The sequence below is a fragment of the Pogoniulus pusillus genome, chromosome 11 (assembly GCF_015220805.1).
Source record: "Pogoniulus pusillus isolate bPogPus1 chromosome 11, bPogPus1.pri, whole genome shotgun sequence".
NCBI classification, from domain to species: domain Eukaryota; kingdom Metazoa; phylum Chordata; class Aves; order Piciformes; family Lybiidae; genus Pogoniulus; species Pogoniulus pusillus.
The window spans coordinates 24,284,111-24,305,929 of record NC_087274.1 but is presented as its reverse complement, the minus strand read 5'-3'; the positions used below and the strand labels follow the sequence as shown (position 1 = coordinate 24,305,929).

Genomic DNA, 21,819 nt, shown 5'->3' with positions numbered 1-21,819 from the left:
ACTCTCCTCTCTTCCCTTTCAGCATTTTCTGAAGGCACAGTTGTGCGTTCCTCATACCCCAGAGAGCTGGTCCAGAGATCTCCTGGATCTCTCTAAAAATCCTTTCCCCAGCTTTCCTGGGTACGTGAAACTCTGCTATGGAGGAGGATTTATTCCAAACATGGGATTGGAGGAGAACACACAAATAGACCCTGGACTTACTAGCTGTAGGGAAGCACCACACTCGTTTTCCCCAAACAATTGTTAAACAGACATTTAAAGCTGCTGAACTGCCTCTTTAAGAGCCATCCCTTCAGAGGTATCAGGGAAATAACATTATTTGTCCTTCTGCTTCCACTAGTACTGAGCTCTACAGAGGACAGGCTGCCCATAGAGAGATCTGTAGCTCACGCTTTTGTGGACAATATCCCACAGAAACAAAGTTAACATTGCTTTGTTTCTTATTGCTCTAAAACTGAAAGGACTTGAAACCCAAACCTAAAGCACAGCTTTGTTTTATCTGAACCCTGCTGCAAATGAGTCCATTAATAAGGTAATTAGGCATAGCCTGGGCAAATTGGAAGCAAGCGTTGCTTATATTCGGCTCCTAATGTGCTCATTCTCCGCGGGCTGAAAGGCTGAGCTCTGTGCAGCAGTGGGACTTGCTAGAAGGGATCACGTTGTGCTGGCTGAACTGTGAGCCACAATAGCAGCTTCCTCAGTCAAGAAGAGGAGGGTTCTTGTGATTGATCTGGGGGGACTAAGCAGGAGAGAAATGCTTTGGTTTGTTGTTTACAAAATAAGCCACAGAAGCAGCTTGCCTCTGAAAGTCTTCTTCATAGTGGGGCAGTGGGAAAACAAGAAAGAAAAGGTGGAAAGCATGGAAAGCAGGGAAATATAAGGATACAGCTCAAATTTAGCTTTGGGAGAGTGACCTTTGCCTGCAAGTCTACCTCCTCACACTCTGCTGCCTTACATTTATCCTGCCCTTTGTTACCTTCCCTGCCTCTCCAGCTTGTGTAGATGAGCCTGCAGAGTCTGTTAGCAAGGGCAGGCCATGAACAAGGATCTGCTGCTGTCTCCTTACGTGAGAAAGCTGACAGTCTTCTCAGTGACAGACCAATAGAACAGTAGCTGGTTTTGCAGGAATTGCACTTCTCCCTGCCAAAACCAGCCTAAAGTCATCTTGTCTCTGAAATGATGTCTGGGAACAGTATCAGCCCAAGCAGCACATGGCTTCCAGCATCCTTGTGAATCTGGAGTATAAGCTAGTATGTGGTGGGGCACCCAGCTCCATGTCAGATTGCAAGTTTTGCAGCAGCAAAACCAAGCAACAGTCCCAAGTTAGCTCTGGAAGATGCTTTCCAGAACCCTGAAACTGCAGCTCTGGGCTTTCCCTTTCTCCTAGCCTTAGGCTGAGCTTCAGGCAAGGCACATGCTTTTGCCTCCAACTACAGAACCTTCAGAGACAAACATCTCTGATTTCCTCAGGATTTATTATTTACTTAAGATCCTTTCCAGCTCTGCTATGTCTGCAGCTCAAGGGTTCCTCTTTCTTATCTCTTTCATTTGGGAAGTCAGTGATGGGGAGGAAGAAGTTCTGAGATTAAGTATTTATTCAGAAACCCTTCTTAGTACCTGCAGAAAGAGCAGCAGAGGGAAGAGGATCTTTGACCTTTTACCTGTTCTGTAGGTTTTACTGCTCAGCCTTTTAAACCTATTACCTTGACACTGACAGGAAATCTGCCAGAGAATATGGGGAGACTGAACTAGCTGAGGTCAGCAAAGGTGAGGAAGTTAATTCAGAAAGACAAAATTGACTTTCATGATGTATTCATGGCTTCCAGAACATCTTCATCTGAAGCTACTTGATCAGAGCATCACAGATTTAAATTACAGATCTGGATTTGCAAATGAGTAGAATGAAGTGAGCCATGATCACTGTAACAAGGGTTTTGCAGTGCTAAGGGAAAATAAATATCTAAACATTAAAACGTTTCCAAAGCAATCCCAAAATCCTGGGATCTCAAATTTTCATCAGATTTAAACCCTTTTAGGCAGCAAGGATAAAAGTGTGACAGGGACCTGCAGGTGGCTTCAGTCTCTCTGTGTTTGTACCTATATCCTGGAAAGGAAGTTCCTGACTCTTGCAATCTGTCTCTGCTCCCCTTTCTTACCTATTCCTCTTCAGGAACCTTTTGTTCTTTTTGAATGCAACAGTCAACAGCTACCTAATACTTTAGAGACCTACTTCTGCCCTTCATAAAACAAAAGAAAATTATATGGCAATTGCATCTAAATAGAAATATATAAAATCACAAGGATAAAAAAAAATCAGTACAATAGAAAAGTTTACTAGGCAAAACCCGAACATTTTTGTAGCATATCCTGGTGTCCACTCCTGCGGCATAATGTGGTCTATGCACCTATTGATCACCTGCTGGAAAGCAGCCGAGCTGTGCCCTTAAAAAACATTTTCTCTCCCTTCAGACCGTTGTTTGGAGCTTGCAGGATGGAACCGTGACCTGGAGGTTTGCAAGTTGGTGCTGGAGTAAAAAAAAACCTATTCATTAGGAAGGAAAGAGAAAGGAATGCGTCTAGGGGAGAAAATGGCCTGGAAAAGCTGTAAGAAAGCACAGTCAGTTAGCTGCTGGAATGACTAATTTCCAGGTGGGTGGATCTGAGCAGGCTGCAGAAACCTGTGTTAAGCCCCAAGGCTCTGCTCTCAGCATACATCTCAGAAAGGGACCCAAGAGCACAAATTCATCTGTTGGGGAATGCCATGCACAGAAAAAGCAGGAGATAGCCCAGAGGACACTGGGCAAGCTCTGAACCTAACCTGGGCTGCAACCCTCAACCCTCTTTAGCAAAACAGAGATCTAAATCCCTCCTTCCAGGTATTTGAGCAGAAGCCAGCTTTCTTTTAATTCAAGAGCTTTGTGAGCACTGCTGAGTGGTTAGGGTGGGGAAGATACTCCAGCAGGACTTTCACTCTGCTGGTGGCGTGCTGAGCATCACCTGCTCTTTTACACCATTTTACTGGGCAGGAGGAGGAGATACTCCCTCAAGGAAGAGAATGAGGGTCAGGAGGAGCAGACACTCTCTCTCCTCTGCTGAGACCTTTTCAGCCTGTTGCAGAGAACATGGTCCAAGAGAGAGGACCAGAGCAGTGACCATAGCTTTGCCTTTCAATGGCTTGGGAACTCACTTGCTCTGGTTATGCCAGCTGTGTATTTTGAATTAAATTGTTATGGACTAAAATACAAAAATCTGCCTTTACAGTGTATCTGGGACACAGCACCTTCACTGCTGGTGGCCCTCTGCCACTTCTCATGTGCCCTTTTCAGGCTTCCTCGGCCTCTGACTGCTTTCTGACATGCTGGAAGGAGCAGGCGGCACCTTGGCTCCTGCTATTTAGTGCACTCAGCTGGTGTGTGTGGGTTTCAGCTGAGGAAAGGTTTGAACACAATTTCCCAGCTCCTACAGGAGCATTTCACAGTGACACTGTTGCATAAAAGGTAGGTAACATCTCCTCCTCCGCCCACCGTTTGTAAGGAAACGAGCAGCTAAAATGTATTTGGCAAAGAGCTGGGTCTTGACACTGCAGGTCAGGTGGTGGAGGTGCACATTGTTAGCGTGGGATGCCCAGGGGGCTAGAGGAGAGAAGTGTGCAGATACAGCCCCAAGCTGGGTTTATACTGTGCTTGACTGGGTAAATTGGTTTTGTTTTTTCACCACAGGCCCCAGGGAACCTGAAGGTAAAAAAATGAGGAATCTTCTCAGGAAAAACCATGATGTAAGTGACCATAGTTGACTTTAGGGTTGGGTAACACTGTGCCTGCTTTCTTCTGTATATATCTTCAGAAAATAGATCTCAAGATGTTTAAAAAACTGAAGGGTCTTGACAATACTCATCCAAATTTCAAAATGGCAAGCGTAGATACTGGAGCATCTTAACCTATAGAAGGTATCTACTGTTAATACTATTCCCCCCCCCCCACACACACACCTTGTATCAAAAATATCTATTGGCTGGTTTGCTGCTTAGTTGTTTTTCTGACCTCTACCTTGCCTATTTTGAAACTCATCACGAGATGGTTTCTGTTATCAGAATTTAATGGTAGCATCTTTTCCCATCTCTTTTATTTTCTTAATACTCTTTCCCACATCTTTTATTTTCTGTTAGCATAACTAAGTCAAATATGTGCTGTCTACAACTGTTAGCTCATGTTTGCTGGGCTGCTCTTTTTAGTGTTTTTTTTTTCTTTACTCTTGTGGCTTCCTATATTGTTTCTTAAACTACCTTGTCCTACATGATACACTTTAGACCTGAGATGCTAGGTATAAAACCAGGTCTAGCCTCTCTGCATCCTGAACAGTATCACAGTATCACCAAGGTTGGAAGAGACCTCACAGATCATCAAGTCCAACCCTTTACCACAGAGCTCAAGGCTAGACCAGGGCACCAAGTGCCACGTCCAATCTTGCCTTGAAGTGCCCCAGGGACGGCGACTCCACCACCTCCCTGGGCAGCCCATTCCAGTGTCCAATGACTCTCTCAGTGAAGAACTTTCTCCTCACCTCAAGCCTAAATCTCCCCTGGTACAGCCTGAGGCTGTGTCCTCTCGTTCTGGTGCTGGCCACCTGAGAGAAGAAAGCAACCTCCTCCTGGCCACAACCACCCTTCAGGTAGTTGTAGACAGCAATAAGGTCACCCCTGAGACTCCTCTTCTCCAGGCTAAACAATCCCAGCTCCCTCAGCCTCTCCTCATAGGGCTGTGCTCAAGGCCTCTCACCATCCTCGTCGCCCTTCTCTGGACACACTCAAGCATCTCAGTGTCCTTCCTAAACTGAGAGGCCCAGAACTGAACACAGGACTCAAGGGGTGGTCTAACCAGTGCAGAGTACAGGGGCAGAATGACCTCCCTGCTCCTGCTGACCACACCATTCCTGATGCAGGCCAGGATGCCATTGGCTCTCTTGGCCACCTGGGCACACTGCTGGCTCATGAATGACAAAAGTTTACCCAGGGAAGGAAACACATAGCGTATTCTGTGAGTTGACAGTGAAAATGAATAACACTGGGGAAGAAAATTAATGGATTGAAAAATATTAAAGTGGCTCTGTTCAAATGCTTTTAGGTTAAATAATATATTCTGAAAAGTTGCTTTTGTTCTATGCTAAGGTGGGAGCTATATGTTAATTTCTTTTATTCCTGGATCATTTTCTCTCTGAGGTGTCACCCGTTGAATTTTCAGTACTACATTGAAATGAATATTCATCACTGAGCTACAGCTTTTGAGAGACCTGCAGGGAAAAAGGAAAGAGCCAAACCCCATTGCTGCCCCCTTTTTCTGCAGCTGTAAACATGCACAACGTCCCCTGCTTAGAGGAGCAGCAGACAGCATCGCTGTAGTTCTGGTAATGGTCTCTGAGCTCTTCAGCTGTCCCCACAAGTATCCCTGGGACCAGGGGACCTAAAGAGAGTTCAACACAGATGTCAGAGTTTGTGGGGTTAAGACCTATAGCTGCAATGAGAAAAATAACACTCTGATCATTTCATAGGAAAGGTGAGCTGTTGGTGAGAGGGTAGCTCAAATACTCCATGAAAGCAAGGGGACTTGAGCTGACCACAACTGGCTGGGATGCACTTGGGGAGGTGGAGCAGTTACTAGGGAGCTTTGGGCTGTTGTGAGCAGAACTGCAGATAAGAAAGCAACACCCGGAGTACTACATCCAGCTCTGGAGCCCTCACCACAGGGAGGGCGGAGACCCGACGAAATGGGTTGAGAGGAGGGCCACAAAGATGATTAGGGGGATGGAGCACCTCTGCTATGAGGACAGGCTGAGGGAGCTGCGATTGCTCAGCCTGGAGAAGAGAAGGCTCTGGGGAGACCTCATAGAGGCCACCCAGTACCTGAAGGGGGCTAGCCACAACAAGGCTGGAGGGGGACTGCTTGCAAAGGCCTGCAGGGCCTGGACAAGAGGCAATGGTTTGAAATCAGAGAAGAGGAGATTTAGATTGGATGTTAGGAACAAGTTCTGCACCGTGAGGGTGTAGAACATTGGAATGGGCTGCCCAGGGAGGTAGTTGAGGTCACATCCCTGAAGATATTCAAGGTCAGGCTTGACAAGCCTATGAGCAACCTGATCTAGTGGAGTATGTCCCTGCTCACTGCAGTGGGGTTAGACTAGATGACCTTTGGCGGTCTCTTCCAATCCAGTATATTCTATGACCCAAGCGCCTACAGCCACAGAAAAAACCTGCCAGTAGGAGGGAAATGGGCGCAGTGGCACTAGGAAGCAAGTGAAAACATGTGGGCATTGGACATCAGGGGCAGGAAGCTTAGGAAATGAGCAGAATGTGGGGCACCTTATGGCTGTCCCTGTGTGGTGGTAACAGCCTGATAGAGAAAATGGAGTAATAAGGTGAATCTCTTGGCTGGCAAGACCAGAGCTTGTCAGCATTGTTCCCTTTAAGAGATGTGCTTGAAAAGCAATCTCGGCAGGGTGTGGAACATTGGCCTGAACAAGAGATCTGCAGTTTGCAAACAAGGGGAACACTTTCACAAGGGTGAGACTGGGATGGTGCAGCAAAACCCTACTGAAAGAGCAAAAGATGAAGCCTCTGCATGGCTCTTGGCTCCTGCTGCTTCCACTGCAGTCAGTGGAATGCTCTCGATGGGGCTTACTGTATTTAGAAATAAAATCAGTGTGACGTGAAGAAACCTTATGATTTTTTTAAAACCTTAACACAAAATCTTTACATTTTGTCTCAATAATGAAACATAGAGTTTTGGACTTCGTGAGCACTAAAAAGGCTGCTTTTAGTGCCACACAGTGGTAAAAAGCATAATTTCAGTGAGGGTGGATATTGGGAAGCAACACAGAGGAAATCTTTTTAGATGCTAAAGCTGGAAAAGCAAAAATACATTTCAACAAGATTAGGATACACCAATCAACTGGTGACAAGTATCACCTAAACTGGACAGGGAGACATTCCATTCCGTCTCTGTCATTCAGTATAAAGCTGAGACATCAGCAGGTTTAAGCTCTCTTCAATGCCCAGCGTCTGAGGAGGACTCTGTTCTGCCTTTGATCCCAATCAGTGTGTTCCTGAATCCCGCCCCAGAATCCAGTTCCTGAATCTGGTTCCCATTGCCCCTGAGTCCAGTCTGGGACTTCCCCAGTGGCAGAGATGTCAGTGAGGTAGCTGTCATCAAGGGGGTTGGTTTCAGTATTGATGTACATATTTGTATAGATGTAATTTTATTATTTTAATGAAAGCTGTTTCCAGTTTTCTTTCCAATTCACAAGTCTCTCTTATTTCCTTTCTATTCCTCTTAAGAAGGGAGAGGGGTTAATGGAGGACTTCTGTCACTGATCTGGTAGCTGACTCAGCCCTAACCCTTGACAAATTCTAATGGTGGAGCAATATCATTGTACTGTACAAAAGCCTTATGGGGTCACAGGATTTAAATCCTTATGAGCTGGGTGGGATGGTTCAGCAGTACATAAATGCACACAATCCATACTGCAAAAAAAAAAAACCAAACCCTGTTTGTTTCAATTATTAAGCAAGAAGGAGCCTATGTGGCAGCCCTTCAACAACCACACAGCTGAGGGTACCAAAGAGGTTCAAAAGCAACCCTGGTGAGACCAGTCCCGTAGAGCTGTGATTGCACACACGTGGGGTTAGACAGCAGCCCCTGTCAGCTGGAGCTTGGCAGGCAGCATCCCAGAGATGTTGCTGTATAAAAGGAACCTCCAGCTGATTCATGGCTCCGGTAGCATTTTCCCTTGTATAGCCCCTGCATTGGGATGAATATTGAGCATTTTGGCTAAGAATAGAATTTTAAACAGCAGAGAAAGAGAGAAACTACTCAATAGGAGTTAGTGGGAGCTGTTGAAGCCAGGCTTTTCCACAAAGGAGCAGAAATTAACATTCCAGACAGGGAAGTTAGCAGAGAAGAATTTATTTTTACAGCCCAGTGTGCTTGTAAACTGCATGGGGGTACACGGAAGGAGTGAAGGGATCCATACCACTAGCATATGGAGCACAGGCTTCTGTGAGCAGCTTGACAATTATCTGGCTGCTTTCTGCTCAAAGTATTGGTGACAGCAGCAAGTCAGAGCTGCCACAAAGATGACAAATTCTTTGAAGTCCACTTGGGAATCACCGTTTTCATCCAGGTTCTTGAAGACTCTATCAATAGCATCCTTGTCCTTCCCTGACTGCAAAAGAAAAAGAGCAAACTAGTAAGAAGAGAAGGAAATGGTGGAGTCACTATCCCTGGAGATGTTTAAAAAAGAAGTAGGCATGGTGTTTGGGGACATGGTTTAGTGGGCATGACAGTGTTGGGTTGGCTGTTGGACTTGATGATCGTAGAGGTCTTTTCCAACCTAATGAGTCCATTATCCTACTCTATGATTCTGTGAGAAGTGGCACAACCCCCAACAGAGCAGCATCACTGCTTACCCTCTAAACCAGAGCCATCGAGGAACTCTGCGCTCTCACTGGGGCATGTGGAGAGGACCTGGGGAGTCTGAGGCTGATGCCAGTTCAGATGCATTGTACCTTTTCATGGGGGGTTGTGATCGAGTCACCCGTAAGGTGGGGATGTGAGGGAGGCTCCTGCACACAGCCCTGCCACAGGCCTGCCCAGAATGGCAAGTTATCCTCTTTCTGCTTGTGAAACCTTTATTTTTTTTTGCTTCTCTTTGCTTCTTTTGTGTATTACTTCTTTGGGTGTAAAGTCATGAAGTTCCTGCACTGTGTTTGGCTCAGGCCCAGTATTGGACATGAGACAGTGTGGAGCTGTTCTACCTTGACCTGCCTGTCTCAGCGCTGCACATCTCTGGCTGCCTGAAGAGCACATCACTCTCACAGGAATTCAAGCCACTGCTGGACCCAGGCCCAGGCTTGGTGGCTCTGGGTGACAGCAGAACCAAGTTTGTGTTCCAGCATCCTCATGGCATGGATACAGACACACACTTTCCAACCTTGCACATCACCTCTTCACTCCAAAACCATCTGCTCCTGGGTTTATTCATCTGAAAGCTGCGATCAGGCACTGTCACTGCCCTGTTTTCTACATTAAACCAACATTTATCATGTTTAAAGCTGTGACATGCAAAGCCCTGAGGACATCACCCAGCTGAATTAAATGCCACACATTCCTGCCCCTCCCTTGGAAAGGCTTGGCTGGAGCTCAAGCACTTTGTAGTACTGCAAAATGATGCTTTCCCAGGGCAAATGCCAAATTTAAGCACCAGTAAACACCATTGTCCCAGCAGAGGCACAAACAGCCTTAAGAGTGCTGTGAGTGACTACTTAGCCCTTGGTGCCAAACACAAGCTGCTCCCAGGAGCTGGTGACTGAGAAGCCAAGTCCTGAAGCAAATGTGGTGCTGAGCTTGAGTTATGGCACTGAAAAAGCATCATAAAAATATCTTTCTAAACTGTCATAATTCTGATGGAGTGGAATTATTTAAATCTGGACTGGATGAGGCCTCGGGCAACTAAGTCTGGTTGGGAGAGGTGTTCTTGCCCATGTCAGGGGGATTGGAGTATATGAACTCTGAGGTCCTTTCCAACCTAAGCCATTTTATGATTCTATGACTGACTGAGCCATTATGTCTGGAAGCTGATATGGAGGCTTTTTGTTAGGCTTGCTGTTGATCAAAGCACCATCCAAGTAAACAGTGATTATATATTTTTTAATGTTATCAAAATACAAAAGGAGAAAAGAAGATTATTTTCTAAAGTAGCTTCCAGGAGGGCTTTGTGGTCCTTGCACCGACTGTCTCCAGTGATTTTAGACAAGGCAGTCCTGAAATAAACACGGGATGGCAGTAGAGACCTATCTAAGATAGGGAACAACCTTATATGTTTTGTTGAGGCTAAACAAAAGATAAATTTGGTATTTTACTAGAAAGAAATGATACAAAGTTCTGGAAAGCTTCCATTAATTTAAAATAATTGCTACCTTAATTGAAATCTGAGGGCATTTCTTGATCATGATCTAATTAACTACTTTTCTCATTCTCCAGTTTTGTGTTTCACTTTAGATGCACCTTTGAAATCACAAAAATACTGAAACACTTCCTTAGATTTGACTGGAGAATATGGCTGGAAAGTTTTTATTCCTTTTCATTTTGCAAATTACAATCAGTTTTACTTTTAGAAGCTAACACATTAATTCATTTAGTGAAATATATGAACTAGTTTTAGCCTGTGAATTAGTTCTGAAGTGCAGACGTGGGAATTAGGGAAATTTTGGATGCTCTTTATAACTAAGACCAAACCTTCGGTCCAGTGGCCTCTGATTCAAGATGGAAACAATATCAGAAGAAAATGTTCAGCTAATTATCCTCCTGGATAATTTCAGGTTCTCCAGTACTTGCAGGAAATAAGTATAGAGCCAGTAACAGTATCTGTAGGGGCCGGGAAGAAGGTGATACCTGACCAGTGAATGTGGTCAGGAGCAACTTTTGAGCATCATCCCTTCTGTGCAGCATCTCTCCAGCTTCATTTACACCAAATGCCAAGCTTCTTGGGGATTTCCATGCCCCTTAGAACTGTAGGTTTGTAGCTACTTTTGTTTTTCCTTATGTGGAACTGCCGTAGGTAACATACAGCTCCATGATCAGGACCAGGATGCTTCCTATGGCCCTGCTTGGTCACAACCACCCAGCAGATTTTATAAAGAGCTTTCTTAGCAATATTTTCATCTGATTCCCTAAAGCCACCTAGGTTCCCAATCTGGATATTGCACTGGTCTTGCATTTGCAAGTCATAAATCCAATGCTGATTTCATAGAGCTTGCATGAAAAGGTACTAAATTGTATCAAGTGCTCTGGCTGAAACTGTTGTTATAAGCTTGAACAATGCCAGATACAAAGAGTGGTCCTCACATTAGAAATATTTGGTTCTAGGCTTTTGCAATAAAGGATAGCAACTGTACAGATAGCTACACACACGTTACTCCTATGTGGAAAGAACAAAACATTTCAAAGTACTTGTCCTAGAGTTTTAGTGAAGGGAAGCAAATACAAAACAAAATACAAATCACCAACTGAGATCAAAAAACATTTTGTCTCCCAGGAGGTGAAAGGTTTTACTAGAATATACTAAGCACTGTGAAAATCTGCTGAGAGAAACTTTACATATCTCTCTCTGTGTATATATATATATATATATATATATATATATATATATATATATATATATATATATATGTGTATGTATATATCCTATTTAAATGCACCTGATGATTCCACGTTGGAAAATACTTTTGCAGGTCTTTCTTTTACTGGAAAACACAAATGCAAACCAGTTTGCTCTCAGCTCATCTGTTCTTCTTTGTGCATTGTTTTGATGAGCACAGTGAGCAGGCAGTACAAATACCTAAAGTGTGTAAATATTTAGAGAGATTCTCCATCTTCAATCCAGGTCTTCCATTGCCAACAACACAGCTACTTTCACAGCAGCTGTAACACGATGTGAGCTGACAAATCCAGGTGCAGTTCCTGGGCTTTTTGAGTCCTCATCCTTGCTGACAATCTGTTTCTGCTGCAGAGCAAGCACACTGTAGGCAGTGTGCTTCTTAAAGTGGCACGCTTGCTCTGTTTGCATTTGTTCCATCGAGTGGAGACCTGTTCCCATTGACTCTGCTCATGTGGGTTACTACATGGAGGCTGAGAGACTTGCTGATGGGAGGGTATTGTACCCTCTGCTCCACTAGGAGTTAACCCCAGTTCAGCTATTTTTTGAGGGGATTAGGTTATGGAAATAGTCAATTTCCCTTTCACAGTCTCTTACAGTTCATAGTGTTTCCACTGCTTCTTTTAGCTCAGCCGCCATGTTCATCAGATCCCTGATCTGTTCACACTTAACACAGCTCTTGTCCCTGCCATCCTCCATACCAAGCGCCAGGCTCCAGCACTCTCTGCAGCCAGCTGCCTGAACACCTGCATGCTCGTGTGTGGCACCTGTTTGGGTGCCCACTGTTTTCCTAGCCTGTGCAGAGCAGTGCCCATGTCTTTGGGCAAGCGCCCTGCGCTTCCCGCCCTTTCCGTGCTCGCTTTTTCCCGCCGCGGCTCACAGACACGCGCCGCGCTCTGCCCGGCTCTGGCGCTCTCTGCCGCAAGCCCTCCCCTGCTGCGTCACGGCGCCCGAGCCTGCCGCCCTCCTGCTCCCCTCAGCAGCTGCGGCGCGGGGAGCCCCTGGGCGCCTGAAAAGAAGGGAAAGAAAAGCCAACCCAAGCGCCCAGAGCTGAGCTGCCTGCCGCTGCCTGCTCTCCTCACGGTCACCCGCCGCCTCCTGCCCGGTTGTGGCGGGGTTTCTGCCGCAACCCCTCCCACTGCTGTTTCTAGATACAGTGTCCCGTGGGATTTCCTAAAGCCTCTATCTGAAGGCAGCTTTTGTACCTGTTTCACAGAAACGATGCCACATTCTTACCGAGAGGAAGTTTGGGAGCTCTCTTTCCAGGAGAGTCTTCAGCTCTGCTTTGGAGAGGGTTTGCCTGTTGCCATCAGCCTTTGCATACTGGTCAAAGACAGCAATGGTCATTCCCATGGCAGTTTCCAGCTGCGACATACTGCTGCTGGAACTCTGGCTTTCTCCTGAGCAGGAACAGCCTCAGGGCTCTGTCAGAGGATGGAGACTGGTCTTACCCTGGGGTTCTTTATGCAGCCATCCCATCCAATCAGTGGCCACACACCAAGGGGACAGTTATCCCTTGGCAAACATCCTTATCTGTGCACTGCTTGGAACACATGCCTTTGTGCTGACAGACGTTCAGAACCCAGGTTTTATCATCCTGGTGTGGCCAGTACAACCAGTTGCTCACCAGTAGAAACCAGCCTCTCCTTCAAGATACACAGTGTGACTAACAAACGAAAATCAGATTTTGTTCCTGGCTGTTTGCTCAAAATTCAGATTTGTTCATAGATACTGCCAGCTGAGCAGAGGGACTGAGAGGTCAGCTTCCTGCTAGACTGCTTGGGAGGAGGAGGAACATCTCACTTTTCCCTCGCTACCACAGCTAGGGGCTCTGCAAGGTCTTGCCTTGTGCCAAGCCAAGAGCAGGCACAGACTACCCACTGCCATGCCAAGGACCTTGCTGCAGTCCACATGGCTCAGTAGCACATGCTGGGGGTGGGTCTCACTAGATGAAAATAGAGAGGTCTGTAATAGCTTAGTTCCCCTGAGCATGCACTCAGACCAGAGTGGATGTCAGATAAGTCTGATGAACCAACATCTCTCCAGAGCCAGTCAAGGGAGCCTCACAGAGCTGCTCCACAAAGAACTTGCTCAGTCGGGGATATCTGGAGGAAAAAATCTTGATGTGCAGTGAAGTAAGTTGTTATTTGTCTTAGGCAGTGCCAAACTTTGCACTAAAATGGACTGATCTGGAAACAAAAAGTCCCTTTGAAGTTCTGTTGTCCTCCTCTGTGGCTTCTGAGAACAATGTGGTTGGGTTGAAAAATACTGCTCTCCCACCACTAAAACACCAAACACACTGTACCCACACCTGCACACAACAGAGCTGTTGGATGGTCTGTGCTAGGAGATGAGCAGTGTATGGACAGTGTTAGCTCAGGTGGTGGAAGCTGATCAGATTCAGCTACACTGAGTTTTGAGCAAGCTAAAATTTCTGGCCAAGTAGTAGGGTGCCTGGGCTCTGTCAAACTCCAGGTGGCTGTGCTAGACCCAGAGTACCTTATTTAGGGTGAGTTACATCTACACTGGTGTCTGCAGAGTGGACACAGTAAGCAAATTATTTGTGAAGCTACCAGCACTAGGACACAATGCCTGAATAACACTGATGGACCCCAGGGTAAAGCGTTCTCTGTAGAATACCCTAATTATGATTCCCAAAATTAGACCCGAGACTGGATGTCTTTTGGCAAACCTCTGCATGCAAGTTTCCACTCTTGTTGTACTATAGACAACTTAGCATAAAACAAATTTTAACACAGAAAACACTTAAAAAGTGAACTTCATTTTATCCTGGATGTCTAAAGCCACCTGGTCCCCAAGGAAAATCTGGCCTGTAACATCTACATGTCAGAGGAAGACTACATGTCACAAGTGGATGACAATCTAGCACCTTTCCGAAACAAAACTCCCAGGGATTTCCACCTTCTGTTCTCCAAGAACAGCATTTCCCAGAGTATCAGAGCACCTTTCTAGGCTGTATGCTTTGCCTGAACAACTCCTGTGAACTACTTTTTCGTGCAGCTTCAACTTCATGATAACAGCTGGAGCAGATTGGCACTAAGTGGATAATGATTTCAAGTAAAAATTGAAGTTTTAGATTAAAGGGTGTGCTGAAATCTGTGAGGTTCCTTCAGAAGATGGAGCAAGAAGAGAATAAACAATTGGTCCTGGTTAGCTATATATATATAATAGGATGTTTTCATATACACACAGCAGCAGTGCAAGGAACTTACCTTTGTTCTTTTCTGTGCTGTGAATATTTAATATGGATATCAAACTAAAATCAATTCCTCTCTCTGAAGGAAACTTGGCAGAATTTAAGCATCTACTTCATAAATTCTCATGCCATTGAATCATTAAGTTTGGTGTTAATTATAAAAAAGAAAGAAAAAAAAAAATTCATTTGCAAAGGCAGAGGGGGAGACCATCAGCTTCAGTCAGCAGGATCTGTCAGTACGTCCACACCTTTGCCACATAACCTGGCAGAAAAGGTGTCCTCATTCTTGACCTGTTTTCTTCTGCAAACAGGTGAGACATAGTTCTTGAAAAGGCAACTCCAAAAATGTTAACCCACAAACCACAGGGCTGGGGTTTCTGCACTGACTTGTCACCATGGCAGCACTGCCTGCTTGCCTTGTCTCTTTTTCACTGTGTTTGTATTCATGGACACATTGGTACTGCTCAGACTTTGCAGTTCACACTTTTTGTGCTGCTTAAATATTTACTCACAAATTGCTTTCCATTTAAAATAGCAGCTCTGTGCACAAGACACAGATTACTGCAGCTGTTTGCAGAGTACAAACGGGAGGCACACACAGGAGAGCAAGCAGTATTGTGATGCCAATCCATCTGCCCAGTTCCCCAGTGAGACAACCCAATTTTCTGTGGGCTTGTTTCCATTTCGTATTATTGTTTTCATGTGAACAATAGCATTTTCTTCTTTCAGGTTTCTTCCTTCAAAGAATGGTACAGGCAACAGCTTGGATGAGAATTTACTGAGAGTTTATACAGAAATCGGTCTTGGGCCAGAGGTTTAAATTATTAATGTGATACAAATATGGACTGTTACACAAAATGTTTCCAAACCCCATTCAGGTAGACTCAATTTTTTGGCCAGATGCTTACATGAGATTTGTGCTGATTTTCTCTTTGAAAAGTCTGAATAGATACATTTCTCAGCTCTATTCTAAAAACCATTTGTCACAGGCAGCTGAATAGCTAAAATGAAACTTCTGTCAGCACTTACCAGCCATGAAAGTTTATTCTGAAACGTGCAGGAATTTACATGGGAAGGACTTGGTGACAATTTCCACAGATCTGGTAAATGTCTGAATGGAAGGAACGCAGGAGGAAGAAAGCACAACCTGAAATGCTGAACTTGCTGCTTTTCTTAAGTTATATCTTGACAGCAGGATGAAAGTGCTTTATTTTCCTCCATGCAAGAGGGTAACATCTGAAGTATACACAAGCATTGCAAAATTACCAAACCCCTCCAATTTTCCAGTGTCCTGGATTGCTCATTGAACTTAACAGTATCAACATGTTCAGAGCATGCTTTGGTAACAGTTTAACCTCAGGTTCTGCTTAACAGAAAATGAGGAAAGCTTTACCTGCACAGAATTCATAGAATTGGCCAGGTTGGAAGAGACCTCCAAGATCATCCAGCCCAACCTATCACCCAGCTCTGTCCAATCAACATAGACCATGGCACTAAGTGCCTCATCCACTCTTTTCTTGAATTGGGAGTATCCTTGGGACTCAAGGTCTGGGAAGGGGAATCCCAACCATAAACAGACTCACCTAAAGCCAGGGGATGCTTGAGTGTGTTGAGGAAATACGGTCATGAATACAGACATTGGAGTTGCATTTTTCCCCCAAAATCTATCTTTTAAATATATTTAAATATATCTAGGTAGATACCTACTGGATGTATTTAGTAGCATTCTGGTTATGGCTTCTCAGAAATGGCCTGTGCCTGCCTGAGGTCCTCCCACTGAGCACCCACACCAATCTCTCTTATAATTTTGCTGCCACACTGCATATCTGCAGGCAAGATGAGCAACCTGTTGCTACTCTTTTCCACCCAGAGGCAGTTAACTCAGCTTGAATGAAATGACCACTGCTCTTTCCATTTCCTTTCTTGCTGATAGGAGCCCCTGTTTAAATGAGGCCTGTAGGTTAAGCTTAGCCTGTGTTTAAAGAGAATCTTAAAAGGATAATTCGTATTTAATGTTGTACAAGTGCTAAATTGAGAAAGGAAAGTTTTCTGAGCAAAGCTGTTAGATGCCTGGTATTTCAGAGTGTTTGTCACCCTGACACCTGACCTTTTTCTGCTGTCGTCATAAGAGATGCATATCTTGGGTTTCCTTTTCAGAGTTAAATGCTAAAAAGTACAAAAAGGAAGCAATACTTATTACTTGCTTTCATGATTTATTTCCACTGTAGTTTCAGAAGTCTAAACCATGAACTGTGATCCTGATATGTCAGGCAACATAGAGAGAGAGAATCCCTGGCTCAGGGAGCCCATCATTCAGCTTTAGGACAAGACAAGCACATCAGCAGGTCACAGAAGCTGAGCGTTTCAGAGCACGTGTATTTGACATATCCATTTCTTTGTTATTATTTTGAACCCTCCCCTATAGTTTGATTTCTAACCTCTGTCTCACTAATCCTCTGATAATGCTAAACATTCCCTCTTTGCCTTATACCTTCTATACTCCTCTGCCTCTGTGGACCTGAGCACTACCTGAGACAAAGTTGTGAAATAACTTTGCTAAGAGCAGCTTTGGCTGGGTAAGATGCTGCTGAGCCCTGCCAACTGGCTCTGCTCTGGAAAAATGACAAGGGTTTAATCATTGCCACATCCTATCAGCCAAAAAATTCACCAGTGCCCAGCATCAGACCACAGCAACCAAGCCAAAGCCTTGCTACTAGAATGTAGTACTTCACAAGACCCTTCTTCTTCTTCAAGTGATCACCTCCTGTTGAAGTTCTTTCTCTAGATAAAGAAAATTGGTTATTGCCATTTTGATCTGGATATTTATTTATCAGTTGTATTTGCAGTTTCCTGTATACAAAATACTGAGACAAGGCCACTTATTAAAGGGAACAAGAACCCTTTACAGCCACCCTCATAATTACCCAAGACAAACAAAATGACAAAAATAAATTGTGATAGTTTTAAAGAGTTATTCTCTGGATTATTTCTGCTTTTTTTACAGAGGGTCTTGATTTGGAGTCTGATAGCGGAAGAGAGCAGCACACCAAATCACATTTGGGTTTGAAAGCCGTGTTCATTGAGGCAGAATAACCTAAAGAGAAGATTTTAGTGGAAACGTGGATCCTGTTGACACCATGACAAGTTTCAGTTTCTTACTAAGTGGTATTTTTCCTTAAATTTGGGACCTATTTGAAGGTCACAGTCTTTAATAGAGAAGGCAGGTGAAAATACTTCATCTCAGACAATGTATTGAGTTCAATTTTTATTTCCTATCCTAAGCAAGGATGAATTTTCAAACAACTCCTTTCTGTTTGCATAGATCAGACCTTTTCTGCAGAGTCAGCTCATCTCCAGAACCACACCTACCTCAGGGAGGAGTGCTTTTAAAACTGAGAGTGGTCTTCACTAGTTAAATGAAGACATTCTTAGTCAGTTTAAGCCTGGGCTGTAGCTGTTGAGATTTTGAGAACAGTGGTAGTTTTGCAGTGGATCTTTTTTAGATAAAAGCAAGTTTCAAACAAGTTTTGGTGATTGGAGAGATGTAGCTTTATGATTTGCAGGCATGACAGCATGGACAGAGACATAGCACAAGCCCATGCTGTGTGGCCTCAAAGGTTTCATTACAGAACATGGACCAGCAAGGCAGTCATCCATTTAGCCTACACAAGCTATTTTTAAGGGCTCCAGAAGAGCAGGTCTGCATCTACTGCACTGCCCAAGTACAAGCTGCAACAAACCTCCTGAGCAGTGATGTTGTTTCTCCTTGCTTTTTTGTCAAGATATCACTTCCAGCTAAGCTCTGAAAAAAATCTTTAACAGAAGATGAAATAGCCCTGGTAGATGATTGCAGCCACAGTTGAGATATCTCCTCTTTGTGTTCAGCAGTCCTTGGACAGTTGCCATTGGCCTTGCTGCCAATACTCCTCACCTCTGTTCAGACCAGGAAGCCAGGTTTTACTGACATCTGCAGTTTTGATTTTTCTTCAGTGATTTCCCCCCCACTCCCACCCCCAGTTTTAGAGCTGGCAAAGGTAGAACAAGTGCTAACACTCCCACCTCCTCCAAGCATCCCTCCTCCACCAGTTAGACAGTAATTATACATAATAATAATAATAATATATATAGCTTCATTTAAACCTCCTATTTTGCTGTGCGTAGGAGACTACCTTCTCTGAAAGACTTTGCCTAGTGTGTGAATGAATTAACTCTAACGGGAATGTAGTCCTTTCTGCCATGCCAGCTGTGGCTCTGATGTGGTCGACACTGATGATGCTTTCACAGACCAGATTCCATCCTACAGTAGCACAGTTTGGTCAAACGATTGCCACCACATGCATTCATTTTCTACCTTATACTGTTTAAACACAGGCTGTCTGAAGAAATTATTTCCTTGGAGAATGTTTTTCAACCCAGGAGGTTTTTCAAAGCCCGAGGAGGTGGTGGAGTCGCCGTCTCTGGGGCACTTCAAGGCAAGGTTGGACGTGGCACTTGGTGCCATGGTCTAGCCTTGAGCTCTGTGGTAAAGGGTTGGACTTGATGATCTGTGAGGTCTCTTCCAACCCTAATGATACTGTGATACTGTAATACATCCTTTACTATTCCAGGTCATGGAGAGAAGAATTGGAGACAGTCTTCTAAAATGATGCACCCTTCAAATTCAGACTCCAGCATTCAGTGAAGCAACCTTTTTTTGTTTTCTTGCACACCATCTCTCTGATGTTCTCCTGGCAGGAAACTCATGTAATCCATCCTTCAGCAGCAAATTATCAAACTGTTTTCAGTTTCAGAGTTATTTAGCCATATGTATGTTTATGACGTTGTCCTTTTAGTTCTGAATGTCAAAGCAGACGGCAGATGCTTGTCTCATTCTAAACTTTTCAGCTGCCCTAGTTTGTGGCATTTGCTGCATTGGATACAATAGCTGCAGTGGATTTGTCATCTTTTCCCCTTTATTCATTGCATAAAAAAGAATTGAGTGATTCATAAAGTGTAGACACAGCCTTAAAAGCAAATAAAATGCCAGTCAAAATAACTTTCACTCATAAAACTGATTTAAAATGAACTTCTACCAAAGACACAGCATTTAGAGCAGCCCAAGGGAACAGAGAGCAACACAGGCCACAGAGATGTAATTTCAGAGGGAAAAAATGTCTGAGTACTAACACTGAAGGGCAAAGTCTGGCTATGTTTGGATCCAGTTCTCTTAGTTAATTAGGTACCAGGCACAGACTACTAATTTAGGATTACAAAGATGTCAAGTTGCAGTCTAAACCATGTTCTTTGAAATCTGAACTGGCAAAGCTTTTTTATGCTCCTGATCACTTAACTCCAGCATTTCCAAAAAGCTTTATCACACTGTTCCTCCTGGGTGGATGCTCTTTTGTTGCAGTAAATCAGCCAGCTGCTCTGGTATTGCAGTGTTCTTCTGGACTGTGCAAAAATCAGCCTGATTTAATTTCCTAAGCACACATAGGAGCTAAGATCTTCAGGTAAGTCACTAAGCAAAACCTGAGAAAGACCCCTTTGACATGCACAAAGATGTGTGCTCACACACATATCAGATTAAATTCTCAAGCTGATATGGCATAAAACAATTAAAAAGTGGAAGCCACAGAGTGGCAGCTTTTTGTCTTTACACTTTTACTTTACTGTGGAAAGTTTACTCTTTCTGTTGTAGTGAATGATCCTCAGAAGAGAGAGGCAGGAGTGGCCAGCTAGCTATTCTGGAAAATGCTTCTATGCTTTTTTCTGTAACCAGATCCCTTCATGAGTTTGCTTTCTGTGTGGCTCCATGAGGAAAAAAAAAAGTTTGCATTAATGCTACAGAAGTGCTTAAATTTGGGCTGGAATCTACTGAACTTAGCAATGGAAAATCATCAACAGCTTCAAGAATCCTTTCAAGGGCCAAATTTCCCTGCAGCTAGCAGAACTCTGGATAATACTCCCTGAGCATCTCAACTCAGGAAATATGGGATGAACCTCCAGAGACAGATTCTTGGAGCTATGTGTTGTCACTTGACCTGATTGCTGAGCATTGTAGTGATGCATGGTAAAGGTGAGAATAAAATCCATGCCTTGATCCAGGTTCTGTGATACAAGATTGCCTGTGCAACCCCAAGCAATGGAAAAAAAAACCTAACCATGACATAAATGTGAGACTGTAGATAGCCTTGCAGAGGGATTACAGAACCTTCATGTTTGCTGTTCTAGAAATGGCACCCAAACCTACCTCGAATCTGCAGCAAATTTCCAAGGTTAATAAGTGTAAGCAATGTAAAATGCTTGTGTGAAATGTTTAGAGATTTACTTTTGCACAGGCAGAAGAAGAAAATGCATTACACTGACCATCTTCTGCAGCCCAATTGCAAGGCAATGAGTGCAGCTATGTTGGCTTAATGTATTTGAAATAGGGTGCCCGTGCACACTGTATGTACTGCCTTTACCAACCCACTGGATCTCTTCAGTGATTCGTAAGATCTAATTATGCCTTGACATTTAAAATGATACCACTATTAAATCAGTCTTTGTGCTTTATTAAATTGGAAAAAAATGTTTGGTACAGGAAATAAAACAACTGAATCTGTATCACAGCATGTTCCTGTGGCTAACAGCCGATGAGCTCTAAAGCAACAACAAAAGGTCTTCTATAACTGCATTCACACATCCTCTGAGTGAGTCTTGGTGTCCATGCAAACCCTGACCTGCTAGAGGTTACTAATGAGCATTCTGCACCACATCTGATATTTGCTTTCTCCTTCCTTCTCTACCTTGTTTTTGTATGTCTCTATTAAATATTCACAAGTAGAAGAGTCATTAGATTTACGACTATGACCAGACCATCTCATGCCTTGTATTTTAATTTTTTTCTACTCTGATATCACCTGTAAAAGCAAATCTCTTAGCTTCAGTAGCAATCTACAAATACTATGGAGAATGGATTTTTCCCAGCTATACAATTTCTTTTTTTGAATGATGACTATTGCACAACAAAAATAGACATTACTGTTCTACTACTTGCAGCCTGACATTTTCTCTCACCATAAGCACAGTGCCAGTATGACCAAGTCAGTATTAAAGCCAGGTTCTCTAACATGAGAAATCAGGAATTTATAAACTTAATATCTGCAGTAGTGACCAATCACTAAGAATCATAGAATCACTAAGGCTGGAAAAGACCTTTAAGGTTATTAAGACCAAGGGCTGTAGCATTTTACATGCTAGTTGTGACCAGGGGATTCAGCATTTTACACATCTCTGTGTGGTTTGTCTAAGCCTGTCCAGTTGATTGCAGTAGAAGTTGCACTTGCCTATGCAAGAGTTAAATTTGGGCTTCTCTCCCTTGCACACTTCATGCTTTAATGTAATTAAAAGATGAATAACTGCTTGGGAAAAGG

At 43.8% G+C, this 21,819-nt stretch overlaps 1 protein-coding gene and 1 long non-coding RNA gene across 2 annotated transcripts in view; one reads left to right on the top strand and one right to left on the bottom strand.

Annotated features, from left to right (window-relative positions):
- LOC135179553 (uncharacterized) overlaps positions 1 to 19,650 on the top strand; it is a 29,367-nt gene extending 9,717 nt beyond the window's left edge. The window contains exons 2-3 of the long non-coding RNA XR_010304040.1: positions 3,720 to 3,775; positions 19,030 to 19,650. This is a non-coding gene — a long non-coding RNA (uncharacterized LOC135179553). The remainder of the gene's footprint in view (positions 1 to 3,719; positions 3,776 to 19,029) is intronic.
- Positions 7,974 to 12,776, bottom strand: S100P (S100 calcium binding protein P). The gene is made up of 2 exons (XM_064151507.1): positions 12,442 to 12,776; positions 7,974 to 8,214 (listed from the first exon to the last, which is right to left on the bottom strand). Exons 1-2 carry the CDS (start codon positions 12,577 to 12,579, stop codon positions 8,065 to 8,067), a joined length of 288 nt encoding a protein of 95 aa, XP_064007577.1. The 5' UTR covers positions 12,580 to 12,776; the 3' UTR covers positions 7,974 to 8,064.
- Positions 19,651 to 21,819: the final 2,169 nt, after the last annotated feature.